The sequence below is a fragment of the Mya arenaria genome, chromosome 10 (assembly GCF_026914265.1).
Source record: "Mya arenaria isolate MELC-2E11 chromosome 10, ASM2691426v1".
NCBI lineage: Eukaryota > Metazoa > Mollusca > Bivalvia > Myida > Myidae > Mya > Mya arenaria.
The window spans coordinates 55,103,524-55,121,004 of record NC_069131.1 but is presented as its reverse complement, the minus strand read 5'-3'; the positions used below and the strand labels follow the sequence as shown (position 1 = coordinate 55,121,004).

Sequence of the window (17,481 nt, the reverse complement as noted above, 5' to 3'; positions counted from 1 at the left end):
CTTTAGGGTCTTCTACTGGTCACACCCACAACATTAATGTCAAGTTTGAGGGCCATGGATTCAGGCACAAGTTATCATTCGGACAAGCTTTCCAGGTTCAAGGTCAGTGACCTTGATTTTTGACCTGATGAACTCCAAATCAATAGGGATCATCTCCTGGTCACATCCAACCTTCATGTCATGATTGAGGGTCATGGGTGCAGGCATTGTCAAGTTATCACTCTGACAAGTTTTTTGCATTCAAGGTCTCAGTGACCTAGAGTTTTGAGCCATTGACCTCAAAATCAATAGGAGTCATCTTAAGGTCAGGCCTAACCTCCAGATCAAATTTGAGGACCATAGGTCCAGGCATTGTCGAGTTATAACTTGAACACAAGCTTTCAGCTTTCGTCAACTGACTGACATTTGTAAAGTAATGTACTCCCTCTCCTTTGAAGAGGAGCACAAGAATTTGGTATGATTACAAAGTGACAAAATGACAAGTGTTTTGTGCACCATGTACCTACGATTCTTGGTGAAAGAAATTTCAGTAAAGTAAAAACAAAATCCTTTCATACAGAATATTTTATTTGTCATAGCAACAATGGTCACCATACAACAGAAGTCTGTTCATTTAAAATCTATTTACACATAACAAGCCAAAACAATGGTGATCACATAACAGATATATACTCAACAAAAACATGATTATGTCGGCACTACCTTACAAGATCTACAATACAAGATCCGGCATTATCGTACAAGATCTAAAATACAAGATCCGGCATTATCGTACAAGATCTGGCATTATCGTACAAATCTACAAATCAAGATCCGGCACTATCGTACAAGATCTTAAATACAAGATCCGGCACTATCGTACAAGATCCGGCACTATCGTACAAGATCTTAAATACAAGATCCGGCACTATCGTACAAGATAATAAATACAAGATCCGGCACTATCATACAAGATCTTAAATACAAGATCCGGCACTATCATACAAGATCTAAAATACAAGATCCGGCACTATCATACAAGATCTAAAATACAAGATCCGGCACTATCGTACAAGATCTACAATACAAGATCTGAATGACTAACTCCTGTTTATTGAATAATTTCTATGAATACTGTACAAGAGGAAATTACCTGAAAATTGAACATTAGAATAGTAGGTTTTGAGTGCAAGAGAAAGTAAAACTAGGACTATCCTGGTTATAGTATGCCTTGAAAGGCAAAGTAATGTAACATCAATATCAAATTAGAGATACAAATTGAATAAAGTTTTATTTTAAAGTCATAAGTGCTTTGTCCAATTGAACTAGTCATTTTGTTTCGAAATGAATATAACTGAATATAAATGAAAATCAATCCTAGTCATTATGTGATAAAATGGAGCCAATATGGGCAGTTTAAAAAGCGAGGCCAAGAAATATAAATTACATGAATATTGCTTAAAAAGTGTGATTTATTAGAAGTAAGTTCAAGTTTGAGTGTAATCAAAATGTTAACAGTGAAGTTGTGAGCCCATCAAAAACTGTATTACATGTATATACACATACTTTACAGAATAGCACTTCTAGAACAGAAATCACAAATTTCATGTAAGGTGATTCTTAAAATTTATCATGAAGCACTGGCAAGGCAGTCATTGAAATTACGACTTGGATGAACCAGCCCATTTAATTCTTTCAGTATTGCTCGGCACAAATTATTTTTAACAAGCCCTGTTACATAGAATCCAGATTTTGAGCAAGTCTTCGCAGAATTGACCAGTGCATTTTTTCTTTTATATCTAAGTCCGTGTTTTGCAGAAAAAAATGCCTTGAAAATAATAATAATAATGAAAATAATTGTATTTCAGATTCAATTAATGGCATAAGTTAACTTATTTACTGTTCATCATCAACATAATTTCTCAACAAGGAAAAAACATTGTTTTTAAGCAAAATTTCTCTCTCATAGCCACATAAAGTGTTATTGTTTTTACCTCAAAATATTTAAATCATGATTCAGTAAATCATTAAAACTATTTCTGTGGATTTATTGATCAAATATTTGAATTTATTACTAACTACAATCCCTTGTGAGTCAGAACCCATGCTATATCATTCCGATTACACTAATACCATTGGAACATAGACTATTTAAGAAACTTTGTAATGCAATAATATTCATCTCCATAACTTCTAGGCTATTTCAGTATCACCTAAAATGTGTCTCGGACATCCAATCAAACCTCTGGATTTCACCTTATTAACTATTCATAATAACAAGGAGGTCTCTTTGCAGTCAATTTGGAATAACATGTTTTGAAGAGACTCCGTACCAGGAATGGGTGAGCAAGACTTCGCGTAATACTGAGAATGGGGGGGGGGGGGGGTAATAAAATTGTACAGCAATACGTAAATAGCACTGATTCATAGATAAGGAACTATCATAATTTGTAAATTTCTATTAGGAATCGATAATGAAGTATTTCTTATCATTAAGGTGGAAGATGGTTGTCGTTTAACCATTCAATGGACCGATAAAGGAGTTTTATTTCATCGATAAATAACCACTTTCAATGCATGGTTGTGAAATTCAATGGGTTACTTTGACCACCCTCCAAGAAGTGCCCAGGCATGACTTGACTCCTATTCGTGTATGGTTAATTGGTGTGACGCTGAAACCACTCTGTTATAAATATTCATAACCATTAAACCTATCGGGAGATATAGTAGTCACATGATAACCCTATTCAAACAAATGCATGTGAACTTGGATTCAAATTATTCTTTTGTTAAGCGAAGTAAATAATAATTAACGATAGAAGTCTTAATTCGATTAAAACATCATATCAATTCAACATCACATCAGGTAATAAATTATTTATCATAATAACTATTCATATATTTTTGGGATAAAAACTTGATGATTGTGATTTTTGAGTTCATTAAAGTGAATACTGAATTTCTCGCTAATATGGTATAAAGGAAATTATTAATAGCAATATGTCTGTCTGCACTCATAATGAAACAATTCAAAAACGGACATCTGTAGAAATACAATATCATTTAACATTGGTTTTTATAGCAAAATGAGATCAAACATTGATCGCCGTTTATCAAATATTCCAAATGAGTACGGTCAAGAATTCTCAAACTTCAAAATATTCTAATACTTAAAATTTAAAGACAAATGTTCCAAAGCGTTAAAATGCTTCCAAGTATCAGCATTTAAGATGAAAATGTTCCAATACTTGAAATTTAAAGAAAAATGTTCCAAAGCGTTAAAATGCTCCTTAGCTTTGAATTTAAGATGAAAATGTTCCAATACTTAAAATTAAGGAAAAATGTTCCAAAGAGTTCAAAAACCCCTTATCTTTCATCTTAATAAGAAAATGTTCCAAAGCGTTAAAATATTCCTTAGCTTAAAACTTAAAAAGAAAATGTTCCAAAGCATCAAACACTCCTTAGCTTAAAATTTAAGGAAAAATGTTCCAAAATGTTAAAATTCTTCTTAGCTTAAAATTTAAGTGGAAAAAGTTCCATAATATTAAAAAAAACTCATTAGCTTAAAAATTAAGGAAAATGTTTCCAAAATGTTAAAATAATCCTTAGATTAAAATTTAAGAAGCAAAGGTTCCAAAATGTTAAAAAACTACTAAGCTTAAAATGTAAGAAGTAAATGTTCCGAAACTATATACCTTCCAAAATTTGGAAACATGTTTTTGCTGGTGATATTAACAGTGCTATGTAAGGTTGATGGCATAGGTCTATTATAATTATTTTAGTTTATATTTATTTTCTCATCAAAATGCCCTTATTAAGGTCTCACAACCACCATATAGTTTACTTAAGCAGAATACAATAAGACATGGGTTACAGACATTTTAAAGCTTATACTGTTCCCTTGGCGGAATATACACACAATATTTAACCTCCATAACAGAAAGTTTTTCCAAATTTGAAATAGTAATCCTTTTTTCCAAAAAATTGTGAAGTGTTTACTAAATGTTCAGTGATTCATTAAATCTCAGCATTTTCTTAGTTTTCAATAATTTTAGAAAGGGAACCGGTAGGCAGAGTTTTTATTATCCGATAAGGAGTGAGCGTACAAATTAAAACGATGTTCACTTAAAGGCACGCTACTTAATGAAAGCAGTCCTTGAAAATATGGTTAAAGAGAGATACTTCTACGACTACCCTCCTGATTTTAATTACACAACTCGCCCTTTGCACCCGTGTATCATGCATTTCAATGACACTGGTCTTGGGTACAGTAAAGTTTTACAACAATTTTCTTTGTACAACATAGAAAAGATACTATGATTAAACGTGCAATTATGTGTTAGCTTATTAAACCCTTTATTCTAGCTATTTATCGTATATTTATCTAAGAAAGAGTGCCTCAGAAACAAAAACAAATGCTCATCTGTTGTGTTAAAGCCTAAAAAAAAAACGTTTGGTTCCGGCTACCCGACCCTATCTGTATATGAAATAGGCACTGACTCTACCGTTCATAGTCTTTTTTTCTTGGATTTATCAGTAGAAAAACAGGTATATATACCGGTAGCCATTGCGTTATGTGTGCGCATTGTTCTAGGCAACAGGTGTTTCGAGTTTCAGAATTTAATACTTGAAACAGTCTTTAGAGTTTTTTGCACAACGTTGACAATAATGACACATAATTCTATGACACATTTGACTTTCTCTCTTGGAAAAACAGACGAGCTAAAAACGAAACAGTGACAGTTTTAAACTCTGATAAGTCCATGTATTAAAGTGTAAGTTATGGCGTGAAGACAATTTTTATATCATATACATGTACATATGTATATTGAAAAACATGATTAGACTAAAGATGATCATTTACAATGACATGATGTATATAAATGACGGATGAATATTAATGACTTTGTGCAATGTGTTTAAAAGGCTAATGAGGTCTGATGTACAAGAAAATGTTATTTTCAACTAACGATGTTTAAATGATATATCTCACAAAATATACACACTATATATTATATCATCCAATGTACAATGTTTATTTTACAATTGAATAAAGAGTTATATGACAGAAGAATGAAGAGATGAATTTTAAACTTCTATGACAGAGAAACGATCAATATTACACGTCACAATTCTCTATGCACATTGATGCCTTTATTATTAAATCCTGCCGAATAGTTTTAACAACAATTGCACTTTATATCCAGCATTCACGTACACGATTCAGATATATACATGTACATAAATGTGTATAACTGTATATAACACAAAATCTGACAATTTTGTAAAAATATGTTATAGCAGACATTAAAACTGTTCAATTTTAAAAATATGATAAGTTTCAAATCATTTTAACAGCGAATTTTATCAACCTAAAGATAACATATTAATTCAATTATTTGACTACTGAAAATGAAAAAAATGTTTTTAAAAAATCATACTGCAATGAAAATGCTCGTCAATTTTGCTGGACATGACGTTGGCCGCTAGGCACAGTGATCAATATTTTGGTGTAAAATTTGATGCAATTTAAAATATGAGATTTAAAAAAAAAAGCCAAATCAAATGATAATGAACAGATATTTGAACAAATTATTCAAACTCTGTTATAATGTGTTACTCTTAGGAACTTTTCGATGTCAAATGTTATTTTAAATTACTGATGAAAACCAGTAAATAATGACACATGCTTTTTGGTGAAGTGTACAAAAAACATGCTTTTAATTTCAAATCTGAAGAAATTTTAAAGTTAAATATATTCAAGAAAAGTTTCAATCATGTGTTTCCGGTGCGAATGGTAAAAATCCGACATGAGGGCACCTGCAAAAGCTGATAACGAGGCTTACAGAGTTGACTGCTACACAGCATGCCAGAGGGACAGATTTTTCATCGAACAAGAAACACAGGAAAAAAACCTATACATATTCCGAGTTGATCATGGTCTTTATACCTTGACAATTATGCGGGAGTCATGGGCTATGCTACACATAGTAAGTGTATTGTCACTTGTAAAACACTTCAAGCAGGCAATGTTGAAATATCTGCACTTTGATGATAATGCTATGGTATTACATCACATTATTCAGTTTAAAAATCTTCTTTCCATCAATGGACAAGCTAAAATTTTATGGGTTTTTTAAAAAATATTTGAAGTAGTTTATGCATTTTCAATTAAAATATCTGTTTATAATTTTCACAGATTATACAACTAATCTTATACTTAGGAATTATGAAATTACAAATGATTTTTTTCAGGTAAAAAATTATTACACTTTAATTTCATATAATTGTTTGTTTTTAAAAAAAAATTAAGAGTGTAAGGATAGCACTTTTCTAACCCTTGACCGAAAGCACAAGTGAAATCAAAGTTAGCTTTAAAACATATTCAGCTAGCAAAACCATATATCCAAATTGATTCTAAGCTTAGCATCAGATTCCATTTTCGAAACCAACCATGTGTCTATATTAAATCATTAAGCTACATTGTATCTACAGATAGTTATTGCTTCTTTGCTTAATTTAGATTTCTGTAAAAAAAAATATTTTGATGGCTATAAACCTTAATGCTCAAAAGTGCTAAACATAGACTCAATATGACACAAACTAATTTATATTTACACATTTAACAAAATCTCAACAGATTCAGCAACAAGCATGCTTAAAGGCAAAATTCAATTAACAGCATAATTTTTGCTAGCTTTAACGTTTAAACAAACAACAATTTATATATATATATGTATATATATATATATGTTTTTCTTTTCAAAGCACAACACATGAGCAATGAGAAATAGTATAATGTAACCTCTGAGATCATTCAAAGCTCCTAAATTAAAGACACACTTACAATCAACAAAATATCCCAGCTCTCTCAACCACTGGCCTTCAAAACAAATTCCTGATGAATTTAACGATCTAATATTTCACTCACAATTTGAAAAAAGGTTTTTCAATTTTCAATAAAAAAACAAAACAAATCTCGTCAACAACAGAATCCATTCTTAACAACATTTCAAAATTTCAAAGATTATATCACAGACTCTGAAAATCATAGCACTTCAATCTATACACAACTTGTAATATTTGTCAAAATTGTTTTCACTGATAACAACCAGTGTCCAGATGAAGTTTTCCTTGTGTAAGAAAGCTCAATAGCGAAATATTATGACACAAATACCTATCCATCACTATCAATGAGTCATTTCTTACATTTGAAGTTTCGGAAAACTTGCAACAACTTTGTTAGACTTTAATACACCTTCAAATCCTCACAGCGTCATTCAATAATGTTAACGGCTCTAGTTTCCAGCCGTTACACTCTTAAAAACAGAATTACACGCTATAACGCAAAATCCACAAGAATTTGTCATTTCACTTTTCTCCCAACAGTGAAAGCACTTTGCACGTAAAAAATCACAAAAATATGGAGCATGTAGTCATTTTATGACTGTTAGTTACACTATAACTCATTCTGGCAGCTATATGATTGTCTTTATAATAGCATTGAAACTTGAACATCTAATGCTGATTGGCTTTTTTGGGTTGAAAATCAAATCCCCTGATTTTTTGTCCATGACTAAAAAAAGCCAAATAATATCATAGAGAAAATGTGATAAGACACAAATTCTGATCACATGTGTATGAGGAAAATACCCGAGACATTCCAATTGAGCAGCTTTTTCCACCTCCATCTGAAGAGCACTACTTTCTCCATTGAAGAGTATCCCTTTGAAGATTAATACCTTCTCCATTGAAGAGTATTTCTTTGAAGAGCACTACCTTCTCTATTGAAGAGTATCCCTTTGAATAATCCTTTACACAATGATAGAGTATTCATAATACTCTTATTGCGAACACTTGGTCAGGCCATTTTGCAGCTAATAGGCATGTGCCAGCAGACCTTATTCAACTCTTAAACAACAACACAAGCACTTGTTAGAACACAAGTAAACCACACAACAGTATTGAGTACAGATGTTTCTTCAGTCTGCTAGCAGTTGCTGAAGTAAGCTGTCTTTTTGATTAGCTGGCTTGATTTCTTCAATAGGTGTCTGCAACAGAAAGCAAATTCAAAATTATCATTCCTTCAACGCAGTTGATAAAATCAGTCAGTTGCTTTATGTGATGAGCAACATTGATTTAAATAATTATATTAAAACTGATTTATTTCTGAGAGATTAACCATAGTTTGTCATATCTTTTTAATTAATTTATGTAATGTAATGTTATGTAATTCAATGTAATCTACCTTGCAATATACATGCTAAGTTCTGATTATTCATCCAAAGGCATTGTGGCATTCGTTGTATGGTAAATTTTTAAGCCGCAAGACCAAACATAATGACATACCCTGGGTTCACTCTGTACGACGTTAACTGGTTGATGGTCGGGCAACATTGAGATACCAGAGTCCCGTGATGTTGGTCGCTGCTGACCGCCGTGTAACGTTAACTGTTTGCGGAACAGGCTCGTTGCTTTTCCATCTTGTTCTTCTGTGTGCAGGAAAGCAGAGAATGAATAATGAAATTGATTAGTAATTTAGACAGTCATATACCTAAAGAAAGCCTAACAGAAATAAAGTGTTTTTATATTGTTACATACTGACAAACAAAAAGGCAAGGTAAATGGATAAAGCATTATTATTTTGGAAAATTATTCTGTTGTGTACAGAGTATGTAAATTGTTGAGTTGTTTACACACAATCTGGCATTTATGTTGTTGTGCTCCAGCCAGGACTTGAAAAGGGCAGGGTGCTAGGTGACATTGAATGAGCCTTAAAGGATCTGTTGCAAGGGCTTATGTTTAATTCTTATTGTGTATGTGTTGAAACTACCTTCAATACTAATAGTTTGTTATAAATACCTCAGTTTTTATCTTTACTTTAAAGTCAAAATGATGTTTTTTATACTTATTTCTGAAAATTGACTATGTCAAACAAAAGAACACAGCAGGTGTAGTAAAAAGACAGCAGGGTTCTGGAGAAGGGCGGCGGGGTGCCCCAATCTCCTGTATAGACCTAGCTAGAATCCTGAATATTGTCAAAGTAACACACTACAAGTAAACTTTATCACCTTGTACAAACAATAGTGTCACATGGTATGTGGTTCTCCTCAATGATATTTTTCGTTATATGAATTTTAAGTATATACCTCAGACTTTTCAAGTTATGACCCGGACAGAAAACAAGTATGAAAATTCACAAAGGGCAATAACCAAAACAAAACTGAGCCCAGAGCTATGGTTCTTTGCACTGCACTTTTCCTAAATGGCCACATTCACAAAAAGATGAGAAGAATAACATTGATGACTGTATACCTGAGGTTGCTAGTTTCTGAAACTTCTCGTAACGTGATTTCGCCTCCTCACGTTTTTTAGGCACGATCACCTCCTCCTTGAAATCTTCAATGCCGTGTTCCTCTGTCATCTCATTTACTGTAACATGCAAATATTTTTCTATAAAGTCAGGTATCTTCTAGGTGATTGGTCTAATGATTAAGTAAAGCCAATCAGAGATAAGGTACATGTTTCATAAGTTAATGCTGACAATACCAAAACCTTCCTTATCTTTAAGCTGCACTCTCATTTTTTATGTTTTTGTCTTGGAATGAGCCATTTTTTGTTTGTGTAAATGTCAGAAAACCAGTGATATAAGACTGCTGACAAAAGATCAGAGCACACTTTTAATATTTATGTTAAATTTTTTATGTTTTATGGCTATTAGCCTTACTAATGCTTTAAGGATAATATTTTTTAGGATAATGATTTTTTTTGGAATAAAACATTTTAACATAAATAAGAAAAGTGCAATATTATCTTTTGTCAGTAGTTTTTAATCACTGGTCTCCAGACAAATACGCAGATATGACTCAAAGACGAAAATTAAAAAAGTTCTAAGAATGATAAATCTGTGAGAGTGCAGCTTTGGTGCAGAAGTACTTACTTTAAGGTCGCTTGATTCCTATTGGCATAAGCCCCATGTTATGATGTTACGAAGATAGATGTACCAGATACGATTACAGATCATTTTATTTCTAAATGGATCATGTTATCTATGACATGTTAATTACAAAATATACATAAAGTAAAAATCTTAGTGTGTTTTTGTGTACTTTAAAGTATGGACATCATTGTATTTTCTCTTCAGTAATCACATAACGTTGATTGATTGTCGTGTGATATTACTTCACTCTACCCTACTAATTAAGATTGCCTAATAGTGAACATTTGTCATGTTAATTGCTGAGTGGATTGTAATGTTGTTTTGTTTGTCTGTTGCAACAAACATTAACAAAATGAAATGTGAGTGTGTGTGTGTGTGTGATAAAACAAATCCTATCTGTAATTCAGGTGGCAGTGCAAATAAAGCTTGATTCTGATTATCTAAAGTGTAGCATGTCCTTACTCTGTTCCAGGATATCAAGTGGTAGCTCAGACATCCCATCATCAGCTGACGACTGTTGCTGTAGCTGAAGCTGTTGTTGTTGTTGTTGCTGCTGTTGCTGCTGATGTTGCTGTTGTAGCATTGACTGGTGTTGCTGCAGCTTAAGTCTTTGTTGGTGTAAGACAGCCTGTAATTTAAAAAAATATATTATTTACCTCCACTACCATTTAACATAGCTGACAGAATAATTTGCGACTTCAGACCAACTGTCAACCATAAATGTTCAACATTTCTAATAACAGAAAATACCAGGACATATCTTTGTTCTTAGGTTCGGTTCAAAAACAAATCTAAAACTGAAGCAAAACATACCTGTTGTTGTTGTAAAGCAGAGTGTTGTTGTTGTTGCTGTTGTTGTTGTTGTTGGGCCATATACTGAGGAGAGGGCTGCGATATCATCTGACTTCCGCTCTGAAATATAAGTTATTATATGAAATGTGATATATTTTAAGGAGGATAGATTATATCAAATCTGATATATTTTAAGGAGGAGAGATTATATGAAATGTGATATATTTTAAGGAGGATAGATTATATCAAATCTGATATATTTTAAGGAAGATAGATTACATCAAATCTGATATATTTTAAGGAAGATAGATTACATCAAATCTGATATATTTTAAGGATAGACTATATAAAATCTGATATATTTAAGGAGGATAGATTATATCAAATCTGATATATTTTAAGGAGGATAGATTATATCAAATCTGATATATTTTAAGGAAGATAGATTATATCAAATCTGATATCTGATATATTTTAAGGAAGATAGATTATATCAAATCTGATATATTTAAAGAGGATAGATTATATCAAATCTGATAAATTTTAAGGAAAATCTGATTTAATTTAAGGAGGATGGATTATATCAAATCTGACATATTTGAAGGCCATATTTTAAGGAGGATAAATTGATAAGTATAAATGTTTATTATATGACCTATAAACATACCATAAACAAGACTGGCAACCGAAAAATAAATATCATATTCCATGAGTTTATGATTTTCGTAATATATATTTGTAGTATGTATTCCTAAATTCCCAAATACCTGTGAGCGTATTTTACAGATGTTCCGTAACTCCTGCTTGATGAACTGGGAGGAGCCCTGGTTGTTACCCACGAGCCCGGGGTTGGTTCCCGGCACAGATCCATCTAGTCCCTTCTTACTGCTGTAACAGAGACGGTTAATATTTACAGCAACTGATCCTGTTCTCATGTTTTTATGTTAAATACCAGTTTTGTGTGTGAATGGTTCCTATTAATTGAAGGCATTATAGTTTAAGAATGTGAGAATCGTTTAAGAAAATCCAAATAATTTTAATATATAATTAAAACAACAATTCTGTATATGACAAAATAAGGAATTTGACTTAGCATCATGTGTAACATAATTATTAACTGGTTATTTAAACACAAGCAATAAGGAGAGAATGCAAATGGTACTGTATATGGTTGTTATTGTTAATGGCAGCGTTATGGGACTTGCTTACGTCTATTCCAACATGTGGACCAAATTTCATTTGAATATCTTGCAGTTCTTTAGTTATGGGTAAGAATTAAGTTTTGCATGGATCCAGATGGCAACAATAACACCAAGACTATGGATCCAGATGGCAACAATAACACCAAGACTATGGATCCAGATGGCAACAATAACACCAAGACTATGGATCCGGATGGCAACAATAACACCAAGACTATGGATCCGGATGGCAACAATAACATCAAGACTATGGGTCCGGATGGCAACAATAACACCAAGACTATGGATCCGGATGGCAACAATAACACCAAGACTATGCATCCGGATGGCAACAATAACACCAAGACTATGGATCTGGATGGCAACAATAACACCAAGACTATGGATCCGGATGGCAACAATAACACCAAGACTATGGATCCGGATGGCAACAATAACACCACGACTATGGATCCAGATGGCAACAATAACACCACGACTATGGATCCGGATGGCAACAATAACACCAAGACTATGCATCCGGATGGCAACAATAACACCAAGACTATGGATGGCAACAATAACACCAAGACTATGGATTCGGATGGCAACAATAACACCAAGACTATGGATCCGGATGGCAACAATAACACCAAGACTATGGATCCGGATGGCAACAACAACACCACGACTATGGATCCAGATGGCAACAATAACACCAAGACTATGGATTCGGATGGCAACAATAACACCAAGACTATGGATCCGGATGGCAACAATAACACCAAGACTATGGATCCGGATGGCAACAATAACACAAAGACTATGGATCCGAATGGCAACAATAACACCAAGACTATGACATCTACTAGACCTTCTCCTTTTTTTGAGAATCAGACAAGCTAGTAAAATCTTCACCTACCTATCAAATAGTGCGAGATCATGGTCGGCCCCAACTCCCATGTGACCTTGACCCCCAGGAGCGTACTGTGGGGAGGGAAGGGCACTTGCAGCTGTTGCCATGGTTACAGAAGGTGGACCGTAGGTGGTGTTGGTCATCGAGCCGGCACTGTAAGGCGGGCTCACCTGGAATATTGAAACGTTAAAAGGTTAGTTTTACTTAAATATAATTTAAGGAAATTTAAATAGAGTATTTCTTAAAAATAATTCAAAGAAATTTAAATAATTAAAAGTATTCTTGATCATTTGTATGCAATATTTAATTAACAAATTTTTCACACAAAAAACATTTTCCACGTTCAGAAAGACCACATTTCTATAATGGCGGGTGTAAAAACATTGATATAAGCTTGGCAGTCAAGACTTCAATTATTTTAGAGCTGATAATACTAACTATTGCTTCAAATTAAACTTGAAAAATAAGTTTGCTTAATGCCCCTTGAAAATTCACTTTTTTAGGAAAAGAAACAAAGTTTTTCACAAATATTCATAGTAACATGAATTGTCCTTGTGACAATGACCTTTATGCTGTGCCAGCGTGGCCAACAGAATTGGCAATCCCGATGACGTTAACATCATCACATCTACTCACTCAAGATTTTTTTGAGCATGTCAGGAGAAAAAGACATTCAAGCAAGTCTGATGTCCGATATTTAGTTCATTTTTAAGATAAACCTTGAATGAAATTGCTTTAAAAAAACGTTTGACATTTAATCTCCCTTAAAACTGAAGTCTCTATATTAGGATTTTTGCTGTGTATTTAATGTCATGTTTTGGAAGATGCCACTAACTGGTGTCAGTAAAACTCGTTGCCCAATCCCCTTGTATGTTTTATTTTTGAAAGTCTGTAACATAATTATACTATAACATAACATATGTTTAACTATGCATCGTAAATGTCATTGCTTTATTTGCTTGCATGCAAATCAAAGCATTTTGAAATCATGTATGGTATTGTACATTCTGGTGAAGCATGTTTTAAAATGCAATTTCCTCTGTCAAAAAAGAGCGCCATCAATCCTACGACACAGATTGTCTAATGTTGTTTGTCATAGTAAAGGAGCGAGTTGCATTTGAATATCTTAAATGGTTTGAAAATTATGGCCTAGTTATAGTTGATAGATTTTGCAAACCAATGATAACAACATGCATGCTATCACAGTGACGAGATATTTTTCTTCAAAAAAAACAGCAACAGATAAGGTAAATATAAAACTTATATGAAAGTTCCATTCAAGGTTGACTCAAGGACATAGAAGGGAACATTAGGGGAGGGGTTGTTGGCCACAACAAGCACTCCCTTGGAACTCAGTTTTAACACCAAAAGCTCCCTGGGAATTCCAATCAGCAGCACTCCACTCCCCCACCCCAAGAAAACCCTTCAAATCTCACCTGTTGTTGTGGTACTCTCATTGAGTTAGGGGATACATTATGCGGGGACATTAGCAGCGGGTCATTCGACGCACCAAAACCTCCCTGTGAACTCCTAGGGGATCCTCGACCTAAAAATAAAGTTAAAAATTACATTATATTTATGATATCTCTTTTTCTATTTTCATGCGTGAATTTGATGAACATTTTGTGAACAACCGTTGTACACAGTGTGCATGCAATCTTTAAGTGACTTTTTGTCACGTTTAACTGTTTAAACCATTTTTCCTATTTTATTAATTGTTATTCAATTAATCTTGCATATCAGTTCAAAGATTCTTGTCATATTATGTTGAAGTGTCATATGGTTTTAACCGTCGGTTGCATTATAACTGTAAAAGTTTGATCTCAAACATTTAATCATTCTTTAACTGGTCAAGAGTACATGGCAGTGCTCCAGCTAGCCCGTTTTTCAATGGCGCAGCGCCCGTGCCCCTTTTCTTACCGCCCTGCCCCCTTTTTGAGTAGTGCCCTTTTCACAAATGCTCTATTAGCCCCAAATATCCCGTTAGTGCCCTTTTTACTATTGAAATCACTATAAAAGATTGACAGCCCTTAATCCGCTGTCATAATTGAGACAAATTACGTAATATCTATGATAATAGTGTTCCCGCTAGGTGTCACCATGCCCCCATTGATTGCTTAAAATATGCCGTACTGCCCTTTCATCTTTCCATGTGCCTTGACCAAGTCATATGACAGCTAATTGTGTATTTGTGTAGTGAGCAGACGACCTGTGTATTCATAATCGGTCATCTACTAATCCGATAATTAGGAAGAGCCAAATAGGGAAACATCGGCAGGAGGCGTGCCTATTGAATGTCAGCCAATCAGAATATACATTGAGAACTCGTTCAACCAATGATGAAAGCTCGTAAAATGCGATAGAAAATGCGAAGGGATGGTGAAAAATGTTGTGAAGCACAATTAAATCTTTTAAAATAATTGTTTATTGTATTGTACAGACGAGACTTGCCATTTTCAACATTGTTTATTTGAAGCAGACGGCACTGCCGATATGTAAACATAAGAAAGGTGGCGCTAATACAATCAAATACATCACCTTTTCAGTAAATTTTTGGAAAGTTTATTTATAAAATATTCATGATGAAAATTTCTTTGTAATCCACAAAATTATGTTGATGCTTTATTTAGTATTTACTTATCATGTCCACGATCTTGTCAAAATTCGCCGAAACTGCCATTTTATCAGAACGATTTTCGGAGTTATTTTATCAATGTTCTATGTTTAATAAGTGATTTTTTAAACCAGGGTAGTGATTTTTATTGTCATTTTATTCTAAAACATCAGCATATTAAACATTATTTTACCAAAGACAATTAAATAACAAACAGGCTGAATGTAACATTCGTACCCAAACCCGATCGTACCAAACTAAGATTCGTCCCCTACATTTTTTTTTGTGTGTGTATCTATTTATTTGATGTTTAACTGTGTTTGTTTTTGTCTTCATCTTACAAACTTTTAAAAGAAATATGTGGCATTGCACTAAAGAAGATGCCAAACAAGTGCAATCATACTACCACAGACAAAAAGACAAATTTTAATTTTGATATTAAAACACACCCTTCTAAATTTTGAGAAAAAACAACAACACCATTTTGTATAAGTCTGAAAATCATGGAAAATGATTTAAATTGAGTATAAAAACAAAACAAATTCTAGGGGGAGACCCCCCCCCCCCACAAAAAAAACAAACACCTTGTGACAGGGGTGGACCCCCCCCCCCCCCAACCTCTACACGACTTAAGTAGCTTGCCCTTTTCAAAACTCCACCCTGCCCCTTTCAAATCCTGGCTGGAGCACTGTGACATGCATGTTATTTTTGTATAAGAAAACCTAATTTAAACAGCTTACAACTGAGATTTTGGCAAATAATTATATTTGTCATAAGGACCCCATTGGAAATAAGTTGAATAACTTAAATGGGTTATCCTGTGTTATATATTTGTCACATTGAATTAAATCTTTGTTAACGCACGTATGTATCCAAAGCATTCTAATGATGTTGTGCTTTAGTATAGATATCATCACTAGTACTTTGTTAATCAGTCTGTGTTATAAATTTATGAGATATTTGGTTTGTTACTATGACATATATATATGCACGAATAAATCTATCTATAACAATGTTATTTTGTCAGACTGAAATGACGCCTAACTCATGTGTCAAAACCTGTTGTTGACTTTTCATGTAGGCGAAAATATTTTTTGACGTTTTACATTCCATTCTGTAGCATTTTATCGTGTATTCACGTTGGCTTTCAATGAAAATGTATATTTATCTACTTCTTTAACATCATACACATTTTCATTCATACTACACTGAATTTGCCATAAATTATTTTTCATTCGATATCATATTTTAAAGCTGCATTCTCACAGATTGACAGTTTTGATGTTTCTTTGACGTTTCTTTTATTTTTTTTACTTAATCAGCTGATTATGGCCTCAATTAAGTCATATAAGATAACTCCCACAAGAACAGATCTAAATTTGTCTTGAAAGCTGCCGAAAACATTTCTTAAAGCGTTAGTAACGCTTCGAACTACATGTATACAACATCAATTTTCAAATGAATTACAAACTGCAATCTTATCTTTTGTCAGCAGTCTTCGGTTTCAAGACACGCCATTTACTGGTTCATTCAAAGACATTCTTTTTTCAAAAATGGTCAAAATGTTTTACATATTTATCTTAAGAGAGTGCAGCTCTAAAACAATATTTCTTTTAAATAATAAACTTAAGTTAACACGTGTCTATTTAAAGCGATTTCTTACCAGGCATGCTTAGCTGGCGTTGCAGCAGACTGCCCCGGTTAGGTTGCGAGTACATCGCCTGTTGCTGCTGGGGATAACCTATACCTCCCACAGGGGCGCTCCCACCATACTGCCCGTCGGCAAAGGAAAACCGCTGCGTCGGAGATGTCTGCATTGGCGTTCCACCGGACATGGACCGGTGCCGATTACTGTACTGACTGCCTCCCTGTGTGGATTATTTAATTAAATGATGTTAACGTCCTAAGAATATATTAGTGTTTCAATGCATTCTAACATTTGTTCTTTCTTGGTATTTCGGGAAAATGACCTGTTTTCAGTGTTGTTTTTCACAAGATTGGAATCTTATATTAACAATTGTGTACAATTACATTTATACTATATATTGTTTAACTGAGT

The 17,481-nt window shown here is 33.5% G+C and overlaps 1 protein-coding gene across 3 annotated transcripts in view; it reads right to left on the bottom strand.

Annotated features, from left to right (window-relative positions):
- Positions 1 to 548: 548 nt before the first annotated feature.
- LOC128205467 (nuclear receptor coactivator 2-like) overlaps positions 549 to 17,481 on the bottom strand; it is a 108,319-nt gene continuing 91,386 nt past the window's right edge. For all 3 annotated transcript variants that reach the window (XM_052907118.1, XM_052907119.1, XM_052907120.1), the window contains 9 exons: positions 17,086 to 17,290; positions 14,245 to 14,354; positions 12,815 to 12,978; positions 11,479 to 11,599; positions 10,733 to 10,831; positions 10,382 to 10,547; positions 9,295 to 9,411; positions 8,329 to 8,471; positions 549 to 8,030 (listed from right to left, as the gene is read on the bottom strand). In XM_052907118.1, coding sequence (XP_052763078.1) covers positions 7,962 to 8,030; positions 8,329 to 8,471; positions 9,295 to 9,411; positions 10,382 to 10,547; positions 10,733 to 10,831; positions 11,479 to 11,599; positions 12,815 to 12,978; positions 14,245 to 14,354; positions 17,086 to 17,290 — 1,194 coding nt within the window. In that variant the 3' untranslated portion in view covers positions 549 to 7,961. The remainder of the gene's footprint in view (positions 8,031 to 8,328; positions 8,472 to 9,294; positions 9,412 to 10,381; positions 10,548 to 10,732; positions 10,832 to 11,478; positions 11,600 to 12,814; positions 12,979 to 14,244; positions 14,355 to 17,085; positions 17,291 to 17,481) is intronic.